The sequence below is a fragment of the Chlorella variabilis genome, assembly GCF_000147415.1.
Source record: "Chlorella variabilis unplaced genomic scaffold CHLNCscaffold_5, whole genome shotgun sequence".
Classification (NCBI taxonomy): domain Eukaryota; kingdom Viridiplantae; phylum Chlorophyta; class Trebouxiophyceae; order Chlorellales; family Chlorellaceae; genus Chlorella; species Chlorella variabilis.
The window spans coordinates 1,198,602-1,215,250 of NW_005435083.1; the positions used below are offsets into that span (position 1 = coordinate 1,198,602).

The 16,649-nt window shown below is 68.3% G+C and overlaps 5 protein-coding genes across 5 annotated transcripts in view; 4 read left to right on the forward strand and 1 right to left on the reverse strand.

The window, feature by feature from the left end:
* Nucleotides 1-2,042, forward strand: part of CHLNCDRAFT_34731 (hypothetical protein) — a 3,477-nt gene extending 1,435 nt beyond the window's left edge. Inside the window, exons 8-12 of the mRNA XM_005849533.1 lie at nucleotides 208-299; nucleotides 451-916; nucleotides 1,041-1,458; nucleotides 1,586-1,852; nucleotides 1,974-2,042. Of these exons, the coding sequence (XP_005849595.1) occupies nucleotides 208-299; nucleotides 451-916; nucleotides 1,041-1,139 (657 nt within the window). The 3' untranslated portion in view covers nucleotides 1,140-1,458; nucleotides 1,586-1,852; nucleotides 1,974-2,042. The remainder of the gene's footprint in view (nucleotides 1-207; nucleotides 300-450; nucleotides 917-1,040; nucleotides 1,459-1,585; nucleotides 1,853-1,973) is intronic.
* A 5,838-nt stretch (nucleotides 2,043-7,880) lies between these two features.
* On the forward strand, nucleotides 7,881-10,047 carry CHLNCDRAFT_143046 (hypothetical protein; the record flags this gene model as incomplete). The annotated part of the gene is made up of 7 exons (XM_005849534.1): nucleotides 7,881-7,991; nucleotides 8,081-8,887; nucleotides 9,031-9,113; nucleotides 9,184-9,223; nucleotides 9,350-9,457; nucleotides 9,569-9,698; nucleotides 9,911-10,047. The coding sequence occupies 7 exons, from the start codon at nucleotides 7,881-7,883 to the stop codon at nucleotides 10,045-10,047; spliced, it is 1,416 nt and encodes a 471-aa protein (XP_005849596.1).
* Nucleotides 10,048-11,379: 1,332 nt separating this feature from the next.
* CHLNCDRAFT_143048 (hypothetical protein) lies at nucleotides 11,380-12,120 on the forward strand (the record flags this gene model as incomplete). The annotated part of the gene is made up of 3 exons (XM_005849535.1): nucleotides 11,380-11,400; nucleotides 11,618-11,779; nucleotides 11,890-12,120. The coding sequence occupies 3 exons, from the start codon at nucleotides 11,380-11,382 to the stop codon at nucleotides 12,118-12,120; spliced, it is 414 nt and encodes a 137-aa protein (XP_005849597.1).
* A 1,354-nt stretch (nucleotides 12,121-13,474) lies between these two features.
* On the reverse strand, nucleotides 13,475-13,681 carry CHLNCDRAFT_15756 (hypothetical protein; the record flags this gene model as incomplete). Its single annotated transcript, XM_005849797.1, has 1 exon — nucleotides 13,475-13,681. A coding segment is annotated over one exon (207 nt), but the record flags the coding sequence as incomplete, so codon positions are not given.
* Nucleotides 13,682-14,890: 1,209 nt separating this feature from the next.
* CHLNCDRAFT_48657 (hypothetical protein) lies at nucleotides 14,891-16,508 on the forward strand (the record flags this gene model as incomplete). The annotated part of the gene is made up of 4 exons (XM_005849536.1): nucleotides 14,891-15,229; nucleotides 15,346-15,705; nucleotides 15,876-16,049; nucleotides 16,203-16,508. The coding sequence occupies 4 exons, from the start codon at nucleotides 14,891-14,893 to the stop codon at nucleotides 16,506-16,508; spliced, it is 1,179 nt and encodes a 392-aa protein (XP_005849598.1).
* Between the last annotated feature and the right edge of the window lie 141 nt (nucleotides 16,509-16,649).

Sequence of the window (16,649 nt, forward strand, 5' to 3'; positions counted from 1 at the left end):
CGAGTGGCCCCACGGGGTGCGGGTGCGTTGCTGGACCGTGGGGGGGGGGGGGGGGCGGGGGCGAGTGCTGCCATGCGTGACAGGAGCTGGGGCAGCGTAGGTCGATGGAAGCATGTTGTTTGTGGGGAGACCAACATGTGGACTGATGGCTGCACCGGCAGCGTTAACAAAGATTGCCTCACATGGCGTGCCTCCGCCTTCATGCAGGAGTCGATGCGGGTGCTGCCTGTCAGCGCGGACGGCACCGCCATCCAGGCGCCCCGCGACATCCAGCTGGGCCCCCACACCATCCCGGCAAAGTGGGTGCCCCTGCCCGCTGCATGACGCCCCACCTGCTCGCCTGGCTGCCCCTCTCCTCTGCCCACTGCCAATGCTGGGGTGCCGATCCGCCGTGTCCGCGCGGCATGCTTTCATCTGTGCCCCGCCACGCTTTCCTCCTGCCGGCTGCAGCACCATCATCTGGGTGCACATCTTCAGCTGCCACAACAGCGCCCGCTACTGGGACCAACCCGACCGCTTCCTGCCCGAGCGCTTCATGCAGCCCGGGGCCGAGTATGCCGCCAGCGGCCCGCAAGGCAAAACGGCAGGTGAAGCAGCGGCAGGGCAGCAGGCAGCAGCAGCGGCAGCAGGAGGGCAGAGCGCGCCGCCATCGCAAGAGAAGCTGCCTGGTGACGGCAGCAGCGCACAAGGCGAGGCTGAGGTACAGCACAGGCCCGATTCACACGGCAGCAGCAGCCTGAGCCCCAGCTTCAGCAGCAGGGCAGTTGGGAGCGGCGGCGGCAGCAGCCAGCCGCTTCGCTTCTTCCCCTTCAGCCAGGGCCCCCGCAACTGCGTGGGCCAGTCGCTGGCAAAGATGGACTACTTAGCAATACTGGCGGTACTGCTGGGGCGGTACACATTCCAGCTGACTCCCGAGGTAGGCAGGCGATGCTGCATCGTGTGTTGCCTACAGCAGACAAGCATCCTGGGCGTGGCTTGCAACAGCGGTATGTGTCCAACTGGTGCTGAGCAAAAGCAGCCTTCCTTGACGATGGCTGCAGGTGACGGCCCCTGGAGGCGTGCGCGACATCATCAGCCTGACGCTGCAACCGGAGCACGGGCTGCCGGTGCTAGCGGTGCCTCGCGTGCCGCAGCTGTAGAGCAGGTCACATCTCATGCACGACGATCTCCATGCCATGAACAAATTCAGCTTGCAAGCACGATTCCACACAATACATGGCGCCTCAGGCAAACGAGACCCTTGCGCTACAGGGCCAGCTCTGTTGGCGGCGTGTCCTAGTGTCTTCTCTTGCGGCCCTTGCTGCGCTATGTGGGCATCAAGCGGGGGCGGCGTAGCTAAAGTGGGTGGATGAGTTGATGAGGTGGCTCTCAGAGGTCGGCAGCCAGCCGGCTCGCCACCTGCTGCGCCAGGTCTGTGCAGCGGCGGGCCTCCGCATGCATCGTGGTGCCGTCAAACATCTGCAGGCGGCGCATCGGGGTGGGCGCCACGATGCGTGTCTGCACACCTGCCCACTGGCAGCGCCCAACGCAAACTCCAACTGGCATGCCACACGGCGCCGATGGTACCCCCGGCCCCGGCACTTGCCTGAACGGCGGCGACCACTTGATCCAGGGCTGCTGCGCCGCCCAGCTGGGACTGGAGCGGGGCCCGCAGCTGTGCCACCCCAGCAGCGTTGCGCAGGACGGCCAGCACTTGCAGAAGCACGAACACCGTGGGGAGCAGCTTGCGAGCCTCGCGGCCCGACACGGCGCCCCAGGACAGCCGCGCCTGCTCCAGTGTGCGGGCCAGCAGTTGCACGCAGCCAACCAGGCCCTCCAGGGCCTGGGAGGAGCGCAGGAACTCGGCGTTGGCCTGCAGTGCATGATGGAAGGCGCCACGGGTAGGACCAAGGGCACTTCACATCTGCGGCATCAACAACAAAAGTCTCCCAGCCACATTGGGCCTTGGGCCAGGGCGGTCGCCAGTGCCGCACCTGTGCGACCAACTGGCCGCCTGGCCCCTCCAGCCCCTCGGATGCCTGCTCTTCAGGGACCAGCAGCGCCAGATGGCCGGTGGCGCGCTCCATGCAGGACAGCACGCCCTGCAAGCCAATCACGATTGCGGGGCAGGTCTGTTGTGCTGCCTGTCCTCCACCGCCATGGCTTCCAGCGAGGTTCCTTCGGGCACAGCTCCCGGAGGGAGGCTGACAGCAGGCGCGCGCTGGCCTACCTGGCAGTCTGGCCGCGCCGCGCACAGCTGCAGCACCTGGGGCACCATGGCTGGGAACCCAAGCTCTCGCTGCATCGACTCGGCCACATCGTTGGCGGCGACCAGCAGCAGCTCGCCGTGCTGGGCCACCACCTGGGCCTGCAGCCATGAGCCCACGAGGGGATGGGAGGGGTGGAAGAAGAGGTGGCCAAGTGACCCGGCTGGCTACCATGCGCAGCACCAGCAGCAGCCGGCGCGATGGCCCCACCCGGCCCGGCCACCCACCCACCCAGCAGGCGCCCGCAGCCACCATCTCCGCCGCATCCAGCAGCGCGCCGACCACCTCCCGCACGCGCGGGTAGACGCTGGAGGCGCAGGCCCGGCGCAGGCCTGCCATCCGGCCGCCATCCGCCGTCAGCTGAGCGCACAGCTGGCGGTCGGCCTGCGCAAGGGATGGGAAGCGACACGGGCAGGGGTGAGCGGGTGACGCCCATGAGGCGTCACACGGCGCAGGTGGCAGCCAGGGCACAAGGAGGGCGCAGGGGCATCGCCCACGCTGGTCGGCGGCAGCAAGGGCAAGGGCAGAGCCACGGCCAGCATGCTGACCCGAAGCACGAAGGAGGCGGCCGCCATGATGCAGCAGCCGCGCAGGTTGGCGTATGGTGCCGGGCCGAACGGCGGAGCCGCTCTCTCCTGCTCCAGGGCCAGCTGCAGCCCGCCGGCCACCGCATCCACGGCGCCGCCGCCGGCCAGTTGGCCGGCGCCAGGGCGCAGCGCCAGGCTGCCCAGTATGGTGGTGCACCAGGAGGCGCGCACCTCCACGGCAGCCTGCTCCATGGGGCCCTCCAGCCTGGCTGCCAGGCTGGCCACATCGCCAGGCTGGCGCAGCAGCGCGTCTTGTGCAGCAGGGAAGTTGAGAGCGATTGCGGCCAGCAGGTGCAGCGCCTCGCTGGCCATTTCACCTTGGCCCTGACGCGGCGCATCCTACGGGGCAGGCAACCCACAGTGCAGGCAGGAGTAGCTGGGGAGGTGTTGATGCGGCCAAGCATCACCTCCTCCTCCTGCTGCTCAGGCTGCTCAGCCCGCTGCCGCACACTGCCGACCAGGCGTGGCGCTCACCTGCCCAGCGCCGGTGTGATCTGGGGCAAGCGCAATGCCAAACAGAAGGGCGATCAGCTGCTCCAGCGTCGTGACTGCTCCACCAGCGGCGTCAGCCCCGACCACCTGGTGTTGCACTCCTGCCGGCTCCTGCTGGGCCTGCTCCCCGCTGGCACTCGCGGTGGGCTCAGCCTGCGGCCCCGGCTGCTCTTGCCTCTGCTCAAGCGGAGGCGGCGGCGGCGGGACCTCGCCCAGCTCTGCCACCCGCAATAGTTCGCCAGGGGGGATGCCGACGGCCAGCTGCAGTGCCGCCTCCCTCAGCAGCGGTGGCGGCGGCTGCCTGGCAATGACCAGCTCCACCAGGGCTGCAGGCGGAGAGGGCGGGCAGGCACACCTGCCTTCAGACAAAGCTTTCAAGTTTCAAAGTTCAAGTTTTAAGTTTCAAAGTTCGCTGCTGGCCCCGCCGAATGCACCAAGTACCGAGGCAGGCGGCAAGGCGGTGCACGGATGAGGCAGCCTCAGCACCTCCACTTGAGCGCCAGGAGCCGGGGAAGACCAGGGCGGTGGCGGTACTGAGTGCCACGTCAGCCAGCTTCCACCCACTGTTGAAGCCGGGGCTGCCTGGAGAGTTCTGCGGCCACGCCAGTCAGCGCAGCGGGTCAGCAAGGCAAGTCCAGCGCCAGTTCACACTTGTATGCATAATCCACCAATGCGATGCGCTCCTCCCAGCCCTCACAGCAAGACGCCTCACCTGCTCCATCAGGTGGCTGCCGCGCCGCACACAGCGCATTACTGCGGGCAGGCAGCGAGCCTCCAGGAACTGGCTCAGCCTGTGGCTGCCCTGCGGGGGGCTGCCCGTCCTGGCACAGCAGCTGATGACCTCCAGGGCGGCGCACAGGGCGGGTGTGTGGTGATCCGCCGGCGCTTCCAGGGGCAGGGAGACGACGGCACCCATGGCCGCCGACACCGCCGCAAGCACCCGCCCCCTGCCGTCCTGCACGCAGCACACCGTAGAGGAAAGACGTGGGCACGCTGTAGACCACCAGGCCCACACAGCAGCTTGATGGCAGTGGTTTCCGATGCATGTCCTCACCAAGTCCTCATCCACCACCGCCATCTGCAGGACCTGCAGCACCGGCACCAGCAGCTGCTGCGGGTACCAAGGGGAGGCTACCAGCGAGGCGTAGCGCTGCAGGAAGCCAACTGCTGGCCGCGCCGTGCCGGAGATGAAGGCGGCGCGAGCCATGGAGCGCAGCAGCAGGCAGGACACAAAGTGGCAGAGGGTTTCGGGGGCTGGAATGCTGGTGGCGCTGTCTCTGGCGACCAAGCCGTGCGCTGCATCCGCTGGGGCCAGCTCCACCTGCTTCCGCATCATTTCGGCCGCCACACTGAGCTGGCCATGGCCCAGCATCAGCCGCAGGGGCACCTCCTGCAGGCAACGGAAGCGGTAAGGCAACGAGGTTGTAAGACGCTGCATGAACGGGCGCACCACATCTGCCAGCTGCAGTCGCGGGCTGCTTCAAGCCTGTTGCGTGCGACGTACATAGCAGCCACCTACCCGCGCTGCTTGCTCCTTCAAGGACAGTGTCGCCATCACTGCCCAAAACCTGTCCACTAAATTGGCAGTCAGGCCCGCGGCAGCAGCTGCCGGCCGCTGGGAGGCCTCCATGAGCAGGGACACCAGGTCCAGGTGGCCCTGCTGCGCCTGCTGCACCTGCTGTGCCTGCTGGGCTCGCTCGGCGGCGGCGGCGGCTTCCGCCAATGCCACCTGGTCCTGGGCGGCGTGCAGGAGTAGCTCGGGCAGGTGGACATCGGTAGCCACAATGGCCTGCAGATGGGGGCTGGCAGCGATGCTGTGGCGATCTTCCCCGGCAGCAGGGCCCTGCTGTGGCAGAGGCTGGTGTGAGGCGAGCAGGCAAGGGGCAGGCCGGGCCTCCGGCAGCACCCGCCACCTGGGCCGCCTCCAGCCAGATGTTGGGGGCCTGGGGTGCCAGGAGTGGCTGGAATGGAGCTTGGTCCAGCTCGTCTGCCAGATCGGCCACGTGGTCTGCCAGCTCATCATCCCAGCTGCCGGGGTCTCCAATGACCTCCCTCAGGCGTCTGGCGGCCGCCACATACCTTGGGGGGCGGATGACCTGCCCCAGATCGTCCTGCGCACGGCAGCGCAGGCGCAACGGAAGCGCGGCATGGGGCAAGCATCGCATGCCGCGGCGCCGCGGGCATCAGCCAGGTGGAGGCAGCAATGCCTGCCCTTTTCCAGCCGTCATTGCAGCAGCAAGATGCATCAGCGTCACAGCAGGTCCCCCTGCACTTGCCTCTTCCAGATAGTCATCGGCATCCGACAGCAGGGTGAAGGCGTTAGACGCTGCGTCCTTGGCCGTGCCTACATTCCCGGTGGGAGCTGGGGGCATGCATGCCGGGAAGGTGCCCACTACCGCCGCCAGCTGCTCAAGGCGTGCCGCCCGCAGGCAGGCGGCTGTTGTCCTTGCCACAGCACTGACACCCCACGGCGCTCCACAGAACACCTCTATCACTGCAGGGCAGTGCCTGCATCACACAGCACATCCAGGGGCAGGGAAGGTGGGCGGGTGCCTGACCTTGCGCACCGCATTGGGACTCTGGGCAGGCAGCATTTGAGCAAGGGGCCAGCCATGGCATGCCCGCTGCAGCCAGCCATGCCGTGCACCCTTGGCACTTTCATCTCACCTCACTGCATGCTGCACGACGTCCAGAATTTCGGCCTGGTAACAGAGGCTGCTGGCCACGGGCAGGTGGGCCAGGAGCAGGTTGCCCAGGCGCTCCAGCAGCGAGATCGTCGGCTCCGTGGCCGGCAGCATCTGGAACCTGCCAGGCCCGTAGGCCAGCCACCAGAGCAGGCAGGAGATCAGGGTGCCGTTGCTGCTCCTCCGCATCCTCACCTGCAGGCCAGCACCACCGACAGGAGCAGCATGGCCTGCAGGGCCACACGCCGCGCACTGCGCCACCCCCCCAACATCCATGGGCGTGTGCATGGATCCTGCCAGATGGTGCCTTCAACAAATGCAGCCGCCCTGGCGCGCGCCACCCTGGCGCAAGCTGGGAAGCTGAGGGGCAGGTGCCGACCGGCAGCAGTACCTCAGCCTCTTTCACGCACGCCTCGCGGCACAGCTCGGAGCCGCTGACCAGGCGCGCCAGGGCCTTGAAGGAGAAGGCGGCCACCACCTTGCGGTACGTCTGCCCCTGCTCCCGTTCCTGACCCTGCTCGTGGTACAGCAGGGAGTCGCAGAGGGAGAGCAGGGGGCCCCCCGCCTGCCGCGCCTCGGATGCCTGCTCCTGCGTGAACTCCCCGGGGCTCGCCGCCTGCACAGCATGGTGCCAGGGCTCTGAGCACGGCTGGAAGGTGCGGAGCCTGAGAGAGCAGGCCAGAATAGCCTGCACTGGCGCGGCGCCGCCGCACCTCTGCTCCCGCCAGAGCGCTGGCGAGCAGCGACAGGATGGCTGGCAGGGCGGGGCTGCGCGCAAGCTCATCCATGTACTCTGCAGCAGCAAAGCAGCGGCAGCACCGCGTGAGGGCGGCCGCGGCAGCAGCAAAGCTGTGGCATGGACCTGGGAGCTGCAGGCGGCGGGCCGCTGGCCACCGGCGGGGCCTCACCCTTGTTCTCGGCGCTTCCCTCCTCCTCCTCCAGCAGCACTTCGTCCAATGCTACTGCCAGCCACTTGCAGGCAATCCAGTGTGCGCTGTCGGGCCAGCCGAGCCTTCCGCAGCTGTCCAGCGGGCCACACGCCGCCAACCTTCCCAGGACCCTCATGATGTTTGGCGCTGTGTTGAACGTGTCCTGCCACCTGCACCCCACAGCAGGCGGGTTGGCGTCAGCAGTGACATAGCCAGGGGCCCCCGAGATGCGTAGGCTAAGCTCACCCTTTTGTAGCCGCCGTGAGCAACCGCAGCCACGCCGCCTCGCTGCTGGCAGCCGTGGACAGCATTCTGATCTGCAGCGCCCCGGTGGCAGCGTCTGGCGGCTCTCCATCGGACATGAAGGACTTCAGCAGCGCCTTCAAGGCCGCCACGTTGCGCTCCCAGGCCTCTCGTGCAGCCCAGGGCGGCGGCAGCGCCTGCACACAGGGCGGTGGGCGGGAAGCGGTGGGCGCAGCCGGCGTGAGTGCATGCAGGCACATTGGAATGGGCGCTGCTGGCATGAGCAGAGCCTCGGGAAGCCTCTGCCTCGCTCCTTGAGCACCTCGGCTGCCATCCCCCTTGGCTAGCTGGATTGGCTGGGCTGCTTGATTAGAGGTGCATGGTGCACAGAGTGCTGTAGTAGAGCAGCAGGGCTTCTCAAATCAGAAGCAGGGCAGCTAACACAAGGCAAAGCAGCCTTGGAAGCAACAACCTTGCTCGTGCCCTATCCACAAGCTGCTGCACACTCTCACTTTGCAGAACTGGATGAGCAGCGGGCGTGCAGTGGCAGGCAGCGCGGCGGGGGGCGGCTGGCAGCGCAGCGCAGTATGGCGGCGGCGGCCACATCATGGCACCCTCTCCAAATCCCGACCGATCTGCTTTCTGGTCCACCCGCCTTGCGCAACCGCCCGATCGCTCAGTGTTCGCCGGTCGCCGGTCATGGACGAGCTGGACAAGCTGAAGGGCAAGCTAACGAGCCTGTTTGGCAAGTCACAGGCCAAGGGCGCCTTCAAGGGCAAAGCAAATGTGCTCGGCAGCGCTCCCGCGCAGGTGAGTGCGTCTGTAGAGGGTGCCGCGCTTCTGCCCGCTGCACGCCTGCTCCTGTCCCGCTCAGCAGCGCTGTGTTGATGGTACTACAGGCTGGGGTGCCGCCCGCGCGGCAGGCGCCACCTGCTCGGCCGGTGCTGAAGGTGCCGCCACCGGCGGCGCCGGCGCAGCAACCGGTTGCCGCCAGCTCCAGCGCTGCAGCTGCCCCCTCGGTTCCACAGCCTGCCAAGCCGCACCTGCAGCAGCCGGCAGCAGCAGTGCCGCCAGCAGCAGCAGCACTGCCGCAGCAGCATGCCGCCCCGGCGGTACCCCCACACCCAGAGCAGGTGGAGGAGGCGCCCGAGGCGGTCAGCGTGGCGGTGGGGCAGCTGGCCTCCGAGCCAGCGGGCGCCGCAGCAGCCGAGGTGCTCGCCAAGCTCCTGGGCAACATTGTGGCGGCGCCGGCCGACCCCAAGTTCCGCCGTGTGCGCCTCACAAATCCGCGCATCCAGTCTGCCGTTGTGGACGTGGGTGGCGGCCTGGAGCTGCTGCTGGCCTGCGGCTTTGAGATAGTGTTTGAGGAGGCGGCCCCGCCAGCTGGCGCAGCAGCAGCGGGCAGCAGCGGTGGCGATGCTGGGGAGGCGGCAGCCGAGGCGAGCTCTGAGGGCTATGCTGTGCTGGCTGAGGGTGCTGACCTGGAGCCGCTGCGGCAGGCGCTGCGCCTCCTGGCTGGGCTGCTGCCCTCTGCGCCTGCCGGTGCACGCCCAGCAGCAGCGCCCCCGGCCAGCAGGCCCGTGACTGACGCCCCGCGGCCGGCGCAGCAGCAGCCAGCGCAGCAGCAGCAGCGGCCGGGCAGGCCGCCGCGGGAATGGGAGGCGGCCCGGGAGCGCAACACCCAGGCAAGCTGCCTGGCCAGCTGGGTTGAGGAGGAGGGCAGCCGGCATCGACTGGACGCACCCATTTCAGCATCCAGAGCAGCTCGACCCTTAACGAGCGGGAGCCTGGCGCTCACTCTGTCCCCCAACACTCGCCCGGCCCTGCCGCCGCCCGCTGCCGCCTGCAGGTGGTGCTGCCCACGTCGTTGGAGCGCGACGTGCCCGACTGGTTCTTCCAGCGCACCGGTCTGGAGCTCAAGGCAGCCTTCATGTCGGCATCACGGCGGCGGGAGCAGGACCAGGCACGCACACTGCCGCCTCCCTGTCACCTCTCCACGCAGTGGCCTGGCCTGGCAGAGCTGCGCGGGCGTGCTGGATGGGGTCGCTGCTCTGCTGCCTTGCCTCATCCGGCCCTGTGCCCTGCCTGCTGGGGAGGGCAGCGAGCACGCATGCTCGCTGAGCAATGCCGTGCCACCACCGCCGCCCCGCCCTCCTCTTCTGTGGCAGGTGCTGATGACGCGCGCGATGCGGGAGCGGCTGCGCGGCGGGCCCGGCCGGGCGGCGGCCACCCATGCCACACTCAAAGTGCGGTTCCCTGAGGGCATCAGCCTGCAGGTAGGGGCTGCAGCCAGGCGGCTGCCCTGTGCTAGCCGCTGCTGCCCTGCATCGCACCGCTCCTGTAGCCTGCCTGCCGCTGCTGCTCACTGCCTGCCCGCCCGGCTGCAGGGAGAGTTTGGCGCTGGGGAGCCGGTGGCAGCGGTGTTTGCCTGGGTGGCAGACTGCCTCAGCGACCCGCTGCACACGTACGAGCTGGTGCTGCCCAGCAGGCAGCCGCTGGAGGCCAAGGCGCAATCGGGTGGGTGGCCGGCTGGGTTGGCTGGCCGGTGTAGCAGAGGGTGCAGGAGCGGTGGCTGTGGGCGCGGTTTCAGGCATGCCGTCGCAGCGCTACCTGCTGCTCCTGCACTCGCAGCTGGTACCCTCCCTGCCCAGTTGCGCTGAGCAGCGCTCCCTTGCCATCACAAGCACGCGCTGGCTGCACCCCCGCCGCGTGCCGCCCCGCCCCTGCAGTGCGCGAGGCGGACCTGGTGCCCTCGGTGGCGCTGCTGTTCCGCTGGACGGGGCAGTCGGCGGTGGAGATGGCGCATGTGCCGGCGCTGCGGCCAGAGCTGCTGCGTGCAGCCCGCCCCGCTGCCGCCTCCTATTGATCGTCCCCCAAGCACTGCTAGTGACCTGCCTCACACCGGTGTATGCCTATTTCGATAATCTCTGCTGCCGCCGGCCTGCTGGAAATGACCACTCGAGCCGCCGATTCGCTGTAAGCCTGACCTTACACATTGTGAGGCACCAGTTTTTGGGAGGCAAAGCACACCCTGCGGCGGGTCAGGGCTGGAAGGGCGTGGGCCCATTCACCACCCCACACATCCAGATCATGCCGGCCGTCACCAGCGCCAGCCACCCCAGGCCCCTGCGCCGCTCGTGCCGCGCGCGGTCAATGGGCGACAGCGGCGGCGGCGGCGTGAGCGCCTCCTCTACTGCTGCCACCGCTGCGGCCGCCGCCTCGTCTTCGTCGCTGCCCGTGCTGCTGTCGCCGCCTGGCTGCTGCCCCTCCCGCCGCCGCTGCTGCCTCTCTCGCCGCCGCTGCTCGCGCTGCTGCCGCTGCCGCTCCCGCACCGCCCGCAGCAGCACCCCGCCTTCCCAGTGGACGAAGGCCAGGGTGAGGAGGCCGCCGATGAGCCAGGTGGGGCCGTCCACCAGTCCCACCAGGTCTGGGAACAGCAGCCTGGCCAGGTCATCGCCGTTGATTCCAGGCAGGTTGTCCACAGCCTGGCCTATCCAGTCGCGCACAGGCTGGCCGCCGATGCGCGGGAAGGTGGGCACGATCTGAGCGAGCGTGGCCGCCGCCGCCGCCGCGGCTGCTGGGCCGGGCAGCGCTGCCGAGGCGTGGGGACGACATGGTCGCGCTCTGAGGGCGTGGAAGGGGAGTGGGCAAGGAGAGTGAGGGAAACAAGCGGCTGAGGAGCAGAGCATGGTGGGTCAAAGCAGTCCCAGCACTGGGTAGGGTGGGTATCGTTGCAGATGTTGGCAGCAGTGGCGGGCGGCAGCGGCAGCGCCCGGCGGTGGCGGCGGCGGCGGCAGCCGGCACCAAAGCGGCCCCAATGCCTGCGTCCTGCCAACCGTGCAGATGATCATTCAGGCTCCCTCACCTCCGTCGTCCGCTGCTCCGCTGCCGCCAGGGCCTCAGTATTTGTTGGCTTGAAGTTGAAGTGGGGCGCTCGGCCGTGGGGCGCCATCCGCAGCGGCACGCCATGTAGAAGATAGCGTGTAATGGGGTGATACCCATGCCGGCTTCTCTTCTCTCTGGACCGACGTGGCCACCCCATAGAACCCTGAGGGCTTGAGCCTGGCGCATTCGTCTCAATACATCTCCGTTTGGTCTGTGTTTGAAGCCTGCGTGCTGTTGGCGACCAGCGGTGAACAAGAGCGCCAGACCGCCAGCCTCTCTTCCGGGCTTCTCCGCTGAACTGCCTGCGAGCCTCATGGGGAGGCTGTTCATCGAGGTGCGTGCGTGGGAGACCAGCACGAATCGATGGCCGCAATGGCGGGCTCCCCTCGGCCGGCGGCGCCTTCGGCACCGAGGGCGCCGCCATCGCCCGGCCTGAACCGCCAGCCCCCCCTCTCAGCCCCCAGCCCACCCTCCAGCCCGCCCTTCTGCCACGTGTGGATCCCCTTTTCCCGCCCTTCTGCCGCGTGTGAATCCCCTCTTCTTCCCTGCAGTTTGTCGACGAGGATGTCGGCGCAAAATACATTTGCCGCTGCGGGTGCGACATTGCAAGCGAGAGATGCCTGCTGTGGGAGGGCTACATGGGTTCTGCCACCCCTGCCTTCCTGTTCCGCACGGCAGTCAACCTTGAGCCTTCCGGCCCCAAGCGCCAGGAGGTGCGGCGGTCCGGTGTGGCCGGTCGGTCGGTCAAGGCATGCATGACCCTGCCCCTGAACATCTTCGCTGAAGTGACCCACCCCGCTGTGATGTGGCGGTGGTCGTGCAGGTGCTGAGCACGGGGCGCTACACGCTGTCGGATGTGCGGTGCAGAACATGCTGCACCAAGCTGGGGTGGAAGTATTTGGCGGCGGAGAGCGCGGCCGAGAAGTACAAGGAGAACGCGGTGCTGCTGCAGCAGGGCGCGCTGCAGCGCATCAACAACCTCGCGGTGCGGCCGGTGGCCAGCCGCCCCGGCGCCGCGCCGCACGCCGGCGCCGCGCCGCAGCTGAGCACGTGACCGCAGCACTGGACATCGCCGACCGCTGTACCCTCGCTGGGCGACTCCCTGACCCTTCCTCTCTAGCATGACTGCCCCTTGGCAGCATCACGATGCCCCTTTGGCATGCCCACGATAATCGACTTAGCTCCCTTTCATTCTTGCCGTTGCGTTGCATTGTTTGCCCCCTGCCTGCACTAGCGTGTCCTTTACCCTTCAATCCTAGCCTCTTCTATCCTTTTCAACTTGCATTGCACTGCTATCTGCTCTTATCCCCCTGCCTGCCTCTGTCGTGCTGCTGTAACTCTGCCAATGGGCAGGGGTTGCCGAACATGCCGAAGGGCGCGACACAATCAAAATCGAAGGGTGCCAGACCCATGCAAACTAGCAATGGGTCAGCCCAAAAAGCAATGCTGGGGAAGGCATGCTACAGCATGATCTCCTCTGGCAGCTCCGGCCCGCCGCAGCCCTCACTCAGCTGCGCTGTTATGACCCACACGTCAAAACGCTGGTCGAAGCTGTCCACCGCCACGGGGCGCAGCTGCCCCAGCCGCACGTATGCCGAAGGGCTCAGCTCATCTGGCACCCAGCTGCAGCAGGGGCGCAGGCGTGGGTTGGAATCTGGAGCAGTGAAGCAGTAAACCATGAGCGAAGGCTGGAGCCTGGCGTGCTGGCTTGCCTGCTGGAGCCGGTCTCCTCCTGCCGCAGCGGCTCGACCTCACACAGGTCCAGCACCTCCTCAGGCAGCCGCTTGACATCACCCCTGCACCCATGCAACAGCGCAAAGGTGAGGGGCGCGCCCGCTGCTGGGCGCCACATGCAATGCAGGCCGAAGCAGAAGCCTCGCCTGTCGATGTTGCGGCCAACCAGCAGGCCCACGCCGTGAGTGCGCCCATCCTGCAGCTCGTCTCGAACAACGTCGCTGAGCGGGTACTCCACCACGGCGCCAGCCTGAGGCATGCCCGACCACCGATCCGCTGCAGCCCCGCCAGCGCCGCTGCCGCTTGAGCTGGCCGCTGCTTCCTGGCTGGCCTCACCCGCTCCCGCTGCTTCATTCATGCTGCCGCTGGCGCCGGGCTCGTCGCTGCTGCTGGTGTAGCTGGCGGTGCTGGCGTCCCGGGCCTTGGTGCGCTTGTTGACCTTCTTGTAAGGCTTGAACTCGTCCCAGGCGCGGCTGGCGTTGCCGCTGCCGGACGAGGCGCCTGCAAAGGGCACCATTGGACGGATCGAGCTGGGGACAGAGCCGTGAGCAGACTTGTGCAAGGAGGCTTGGGCGCGGTGCGCCGGCCCACTGGCCACAGCAGCGCTGGGGCAGGTGCAGCCGGCAGGCCGGCAGGCCGGCAGGCAGCAGGCAGGCAGCCGCACCCGCGTGCCGCTTCATGCCCTCGGCGCCAAAGCGGTCGTACAGCGTGCGGCTGGCCGGGTCTGACAGCACATCGTAGGCGCCAGCCACCTCGGCAAAGCGCTGCGCCGCGTCGGGCGCCGAGTTGACGTCGGGGTGCAGCCTGAGCGCCAGCTGGCGGTACGAGGCCTTGATCTCGGCCTTGCTGGCGCTGGGCCCCACCTCCAGCAGCTGGTAGTATGCCGTGTCAGCGGGGCCGCCCCTGCCACCGCCGCCACCGTCGTCAAAGCCTGCCCGCCGCCTCTCCTGCGCCTTGCGCACATCCTCCCACGTGCTGAACTGAGGCTCCTGCTGCGCCGCCTCCGGCCCCAGCTTCCAGTCGGAGCCAGCCACCTGCGCCGCGGGGCATCGAGGGGCAGGCAGCCACCGCAGAGCTGGTCAGGCCGCCTGGGGCTGCGCAAACCACAGCCGGGCAGGGGCAGGCAGGAAGAGCAGCCAAGCCGGGCAGAGCAGCAAAGAGCCAGCTCCAGCCAGTCCCACCTGGTTGACCAGGCGGTTGACGGCGGCGGCATACGGTCCCGACAGCTCGCTCGCCTCCTCCGCCATGCCGTGCCGCAGCATGCGCTGCACCACCCACAGCAGCCTGTCCGCCTGCAAGCGCGCACAGGCGGGTCGGGAGTGAGGGTGGATGCGGCGGGCTGGGTGTCCAGCAGCTGGGGACCGTGGCTCCCTTGGCCTGCAGCTTGGCTGCCCGGTTCAGCAGTTAGCAGGACAAGGCGCAAGCGCGGCAGGCGGACGCGCCTCTAGGTCTCCAGCCTCCACCGCCTGGCTGCGCAGCGCCCTCAGCCGCTGCTCCAGGTCTGGCACCCGCTGCTCCTCATTTTCCAGCATGGCTTGCAGCGCAGCGTTGCACACGCTGTTCAGCTCCTCTGCCAGGCTGGTGCCGCTGCCGTTGCTGCTGCTGCTGCTGCTGAGGCAGGCCACAGTTGAATGCCTGCCGGTCGCAAGCCGGCGTGGAGGACGCTGGGCGGCGGCGGGCCCAGGGGTGGCGGTGGCACGCCCCGCAGCTGGTTGCTGCTGCGGCTGCAGAGCTGCTGCAGCATGTGGCGCTCGACACAGCAGCATGACGGGGCGGCGCGAAACGCTCTCAGCAAGGTGAGGGAGGACTGTGTGTGTTGCTGGTTGGCTGCGTGCCACTGATCACGAACCAAAGATGGTGTCAAAGAGCACACGGTGCAGTTTTATTATGCGTCTAGCTCTGATTGGGCGCAGATGATCCCATCCATCCGCCAGCAGTTGCCAGCGTGGCCAGAAAAAGATTGATTTTCTTGCGATAGGCGGCATCGATCATCTTTGTTTGTGTCGGAGGCGATTCTGCACACCTCACTGGAGGTCTGGAAGTCATCGCTGTGTTCGAAAGACCCACTGTCCTTGGCAACGTTCCGAGCCATGTCGTTTGTGGCGCTGGGGGGCGATGCCGGCGTGCGGCCGACATTTTTTGAGCTGGTGGCAGCGGAGAAGCTGATGCCCAGCCTCAAGGCGGCCGTCCTCTACTCCCTCTCCGTCTATGCACAGCGCCGGCCGGCCCTGCACCACCTGCTGGACCGGGAGGACGAGCTCTTCTTCCTGCTGAGCATGGCGCTGGACCGCCAGGCGCTGGCGGCCAACGGCGGCTCCTTTGCCGAGGGCCTGTACGGCCTGCGCCGAGCCCCCGCATCGGGCAGCAGCGGCGGCAGCAGCCGGCAGCCGCTGACCGACAGCCAGCGCTCCATGTCGCTCATCCTGCTGGTGAGGAGGCAGGCGGGGCCGCTGGGCAGGTCGGGCGCCGCCGGCTGCACGGCCTGGTTGCCTATCCCTTGCCGCCTTGTCCGCGGGTCGACATCCCAGCTGCGCCTGACCTGCAGACTCTAGTCCCCTTCCTGCGCTCCAAGCTGGACTCCCTGCACCAGCGCCTGCAGCAGCAGCAGCAGCAGCAGCAGCTGCAGGGGTGGAGGACACAGCCGCCCGGCACATCCGCGGCACCTGCAGCGCCCGGCAGCAGCAGCAGCAGGCAGGGGCCGGCGTCGCCAGCGTGGCTGCAGCAGCTGCGCTGGCGCGCCCTCGCCCGCCGCGCCTTCCAGCTGCTGTACCCCTGGGTGGTGGCGGGGCACGAGGGTGCCCGCTTTGCCTACCAGCTGCTCTACCTGCTGGGGCGCACCCCCTACTATTCCCCAGGCCTCCACCTGCTGGGCCTGGAGGTGGTGCGTCTGACGGGGCAGGAGGCGGTGAGCAGAGCGCCCCGCGTGCTGGGGGCCAGGCCGGCTGCGGGCCATGCCAACCGCCTCTGCTCTGCGCATGCTGTGCCATGCCAGCCTGCCGCTTGTGACGGCTTGGCGCCGAGAGGCTGGGTGGCCGACCGGGGCCTGCTGCGCCCGCTGCCCGCGCTGTGGTGCAGATGCAGCAGGACCAGGAGCGGCGGCGGCGGCGCGCCGAGCGGCTGTCGCGCCTGGCGCGGCCGGGGGGCGGCCCCTGGCTGTGGCGCCTGCTGCGCCAGGGCTGGGCCCGCGCGGGGCACCTGGCGGCCGACCACACCCGCAGCACCCTCATCCTGGCCGTGTTTGCCTTCAAGGTGCGCCGCCTGCTCTCCCTCCCTCACCCTCGCCGACCCAGCCACCCGCCACAGGGACGTGCACCGCCAGGTGTCGCAGATACACCGTTGTGCCATCTCCCCCTCCCTCGCCTCTCACACCTGTTGACATCACCCCGCCCTGCCCCCCCGCAGCTGCTGGAGTGGTGGTACACCTCAGCAGAGCAGCGGCTGGGGGACCCCAAGGCGCTGCCGCCGCCGCCGCCGCCCCCCGCGCTGCCGGCGGTGGGCGTGGCGGCGGGCGGGGTGGCGCTGCCGGACGACGTCGCGCTGTGCCCGCTGTGCGGCCGCCGCCGCACCAACCCCGCCATGCTGGCCACCTCCGGCTACGTCTTCTGCTACCCCTGCATACACCGGGAGGTGGAGGAGAGGGGGCGCTGCCCCGTCACGCACGCCCCAGCGGGCCTCGACCACGTGCGCCGCCTGTACCAGAGCGCCTGAGAGCGCACGCGCGGGTGCCTCCTGGGAGACCGTTGCATGCATGGACATGTGTAAAGAGTGAATTGAGTGAGACAGCATGCGACCACCGGTCACCACTGGATTTTCAGCACTCACTTGCCCTTCTCAGCTCAGACTGCTGGT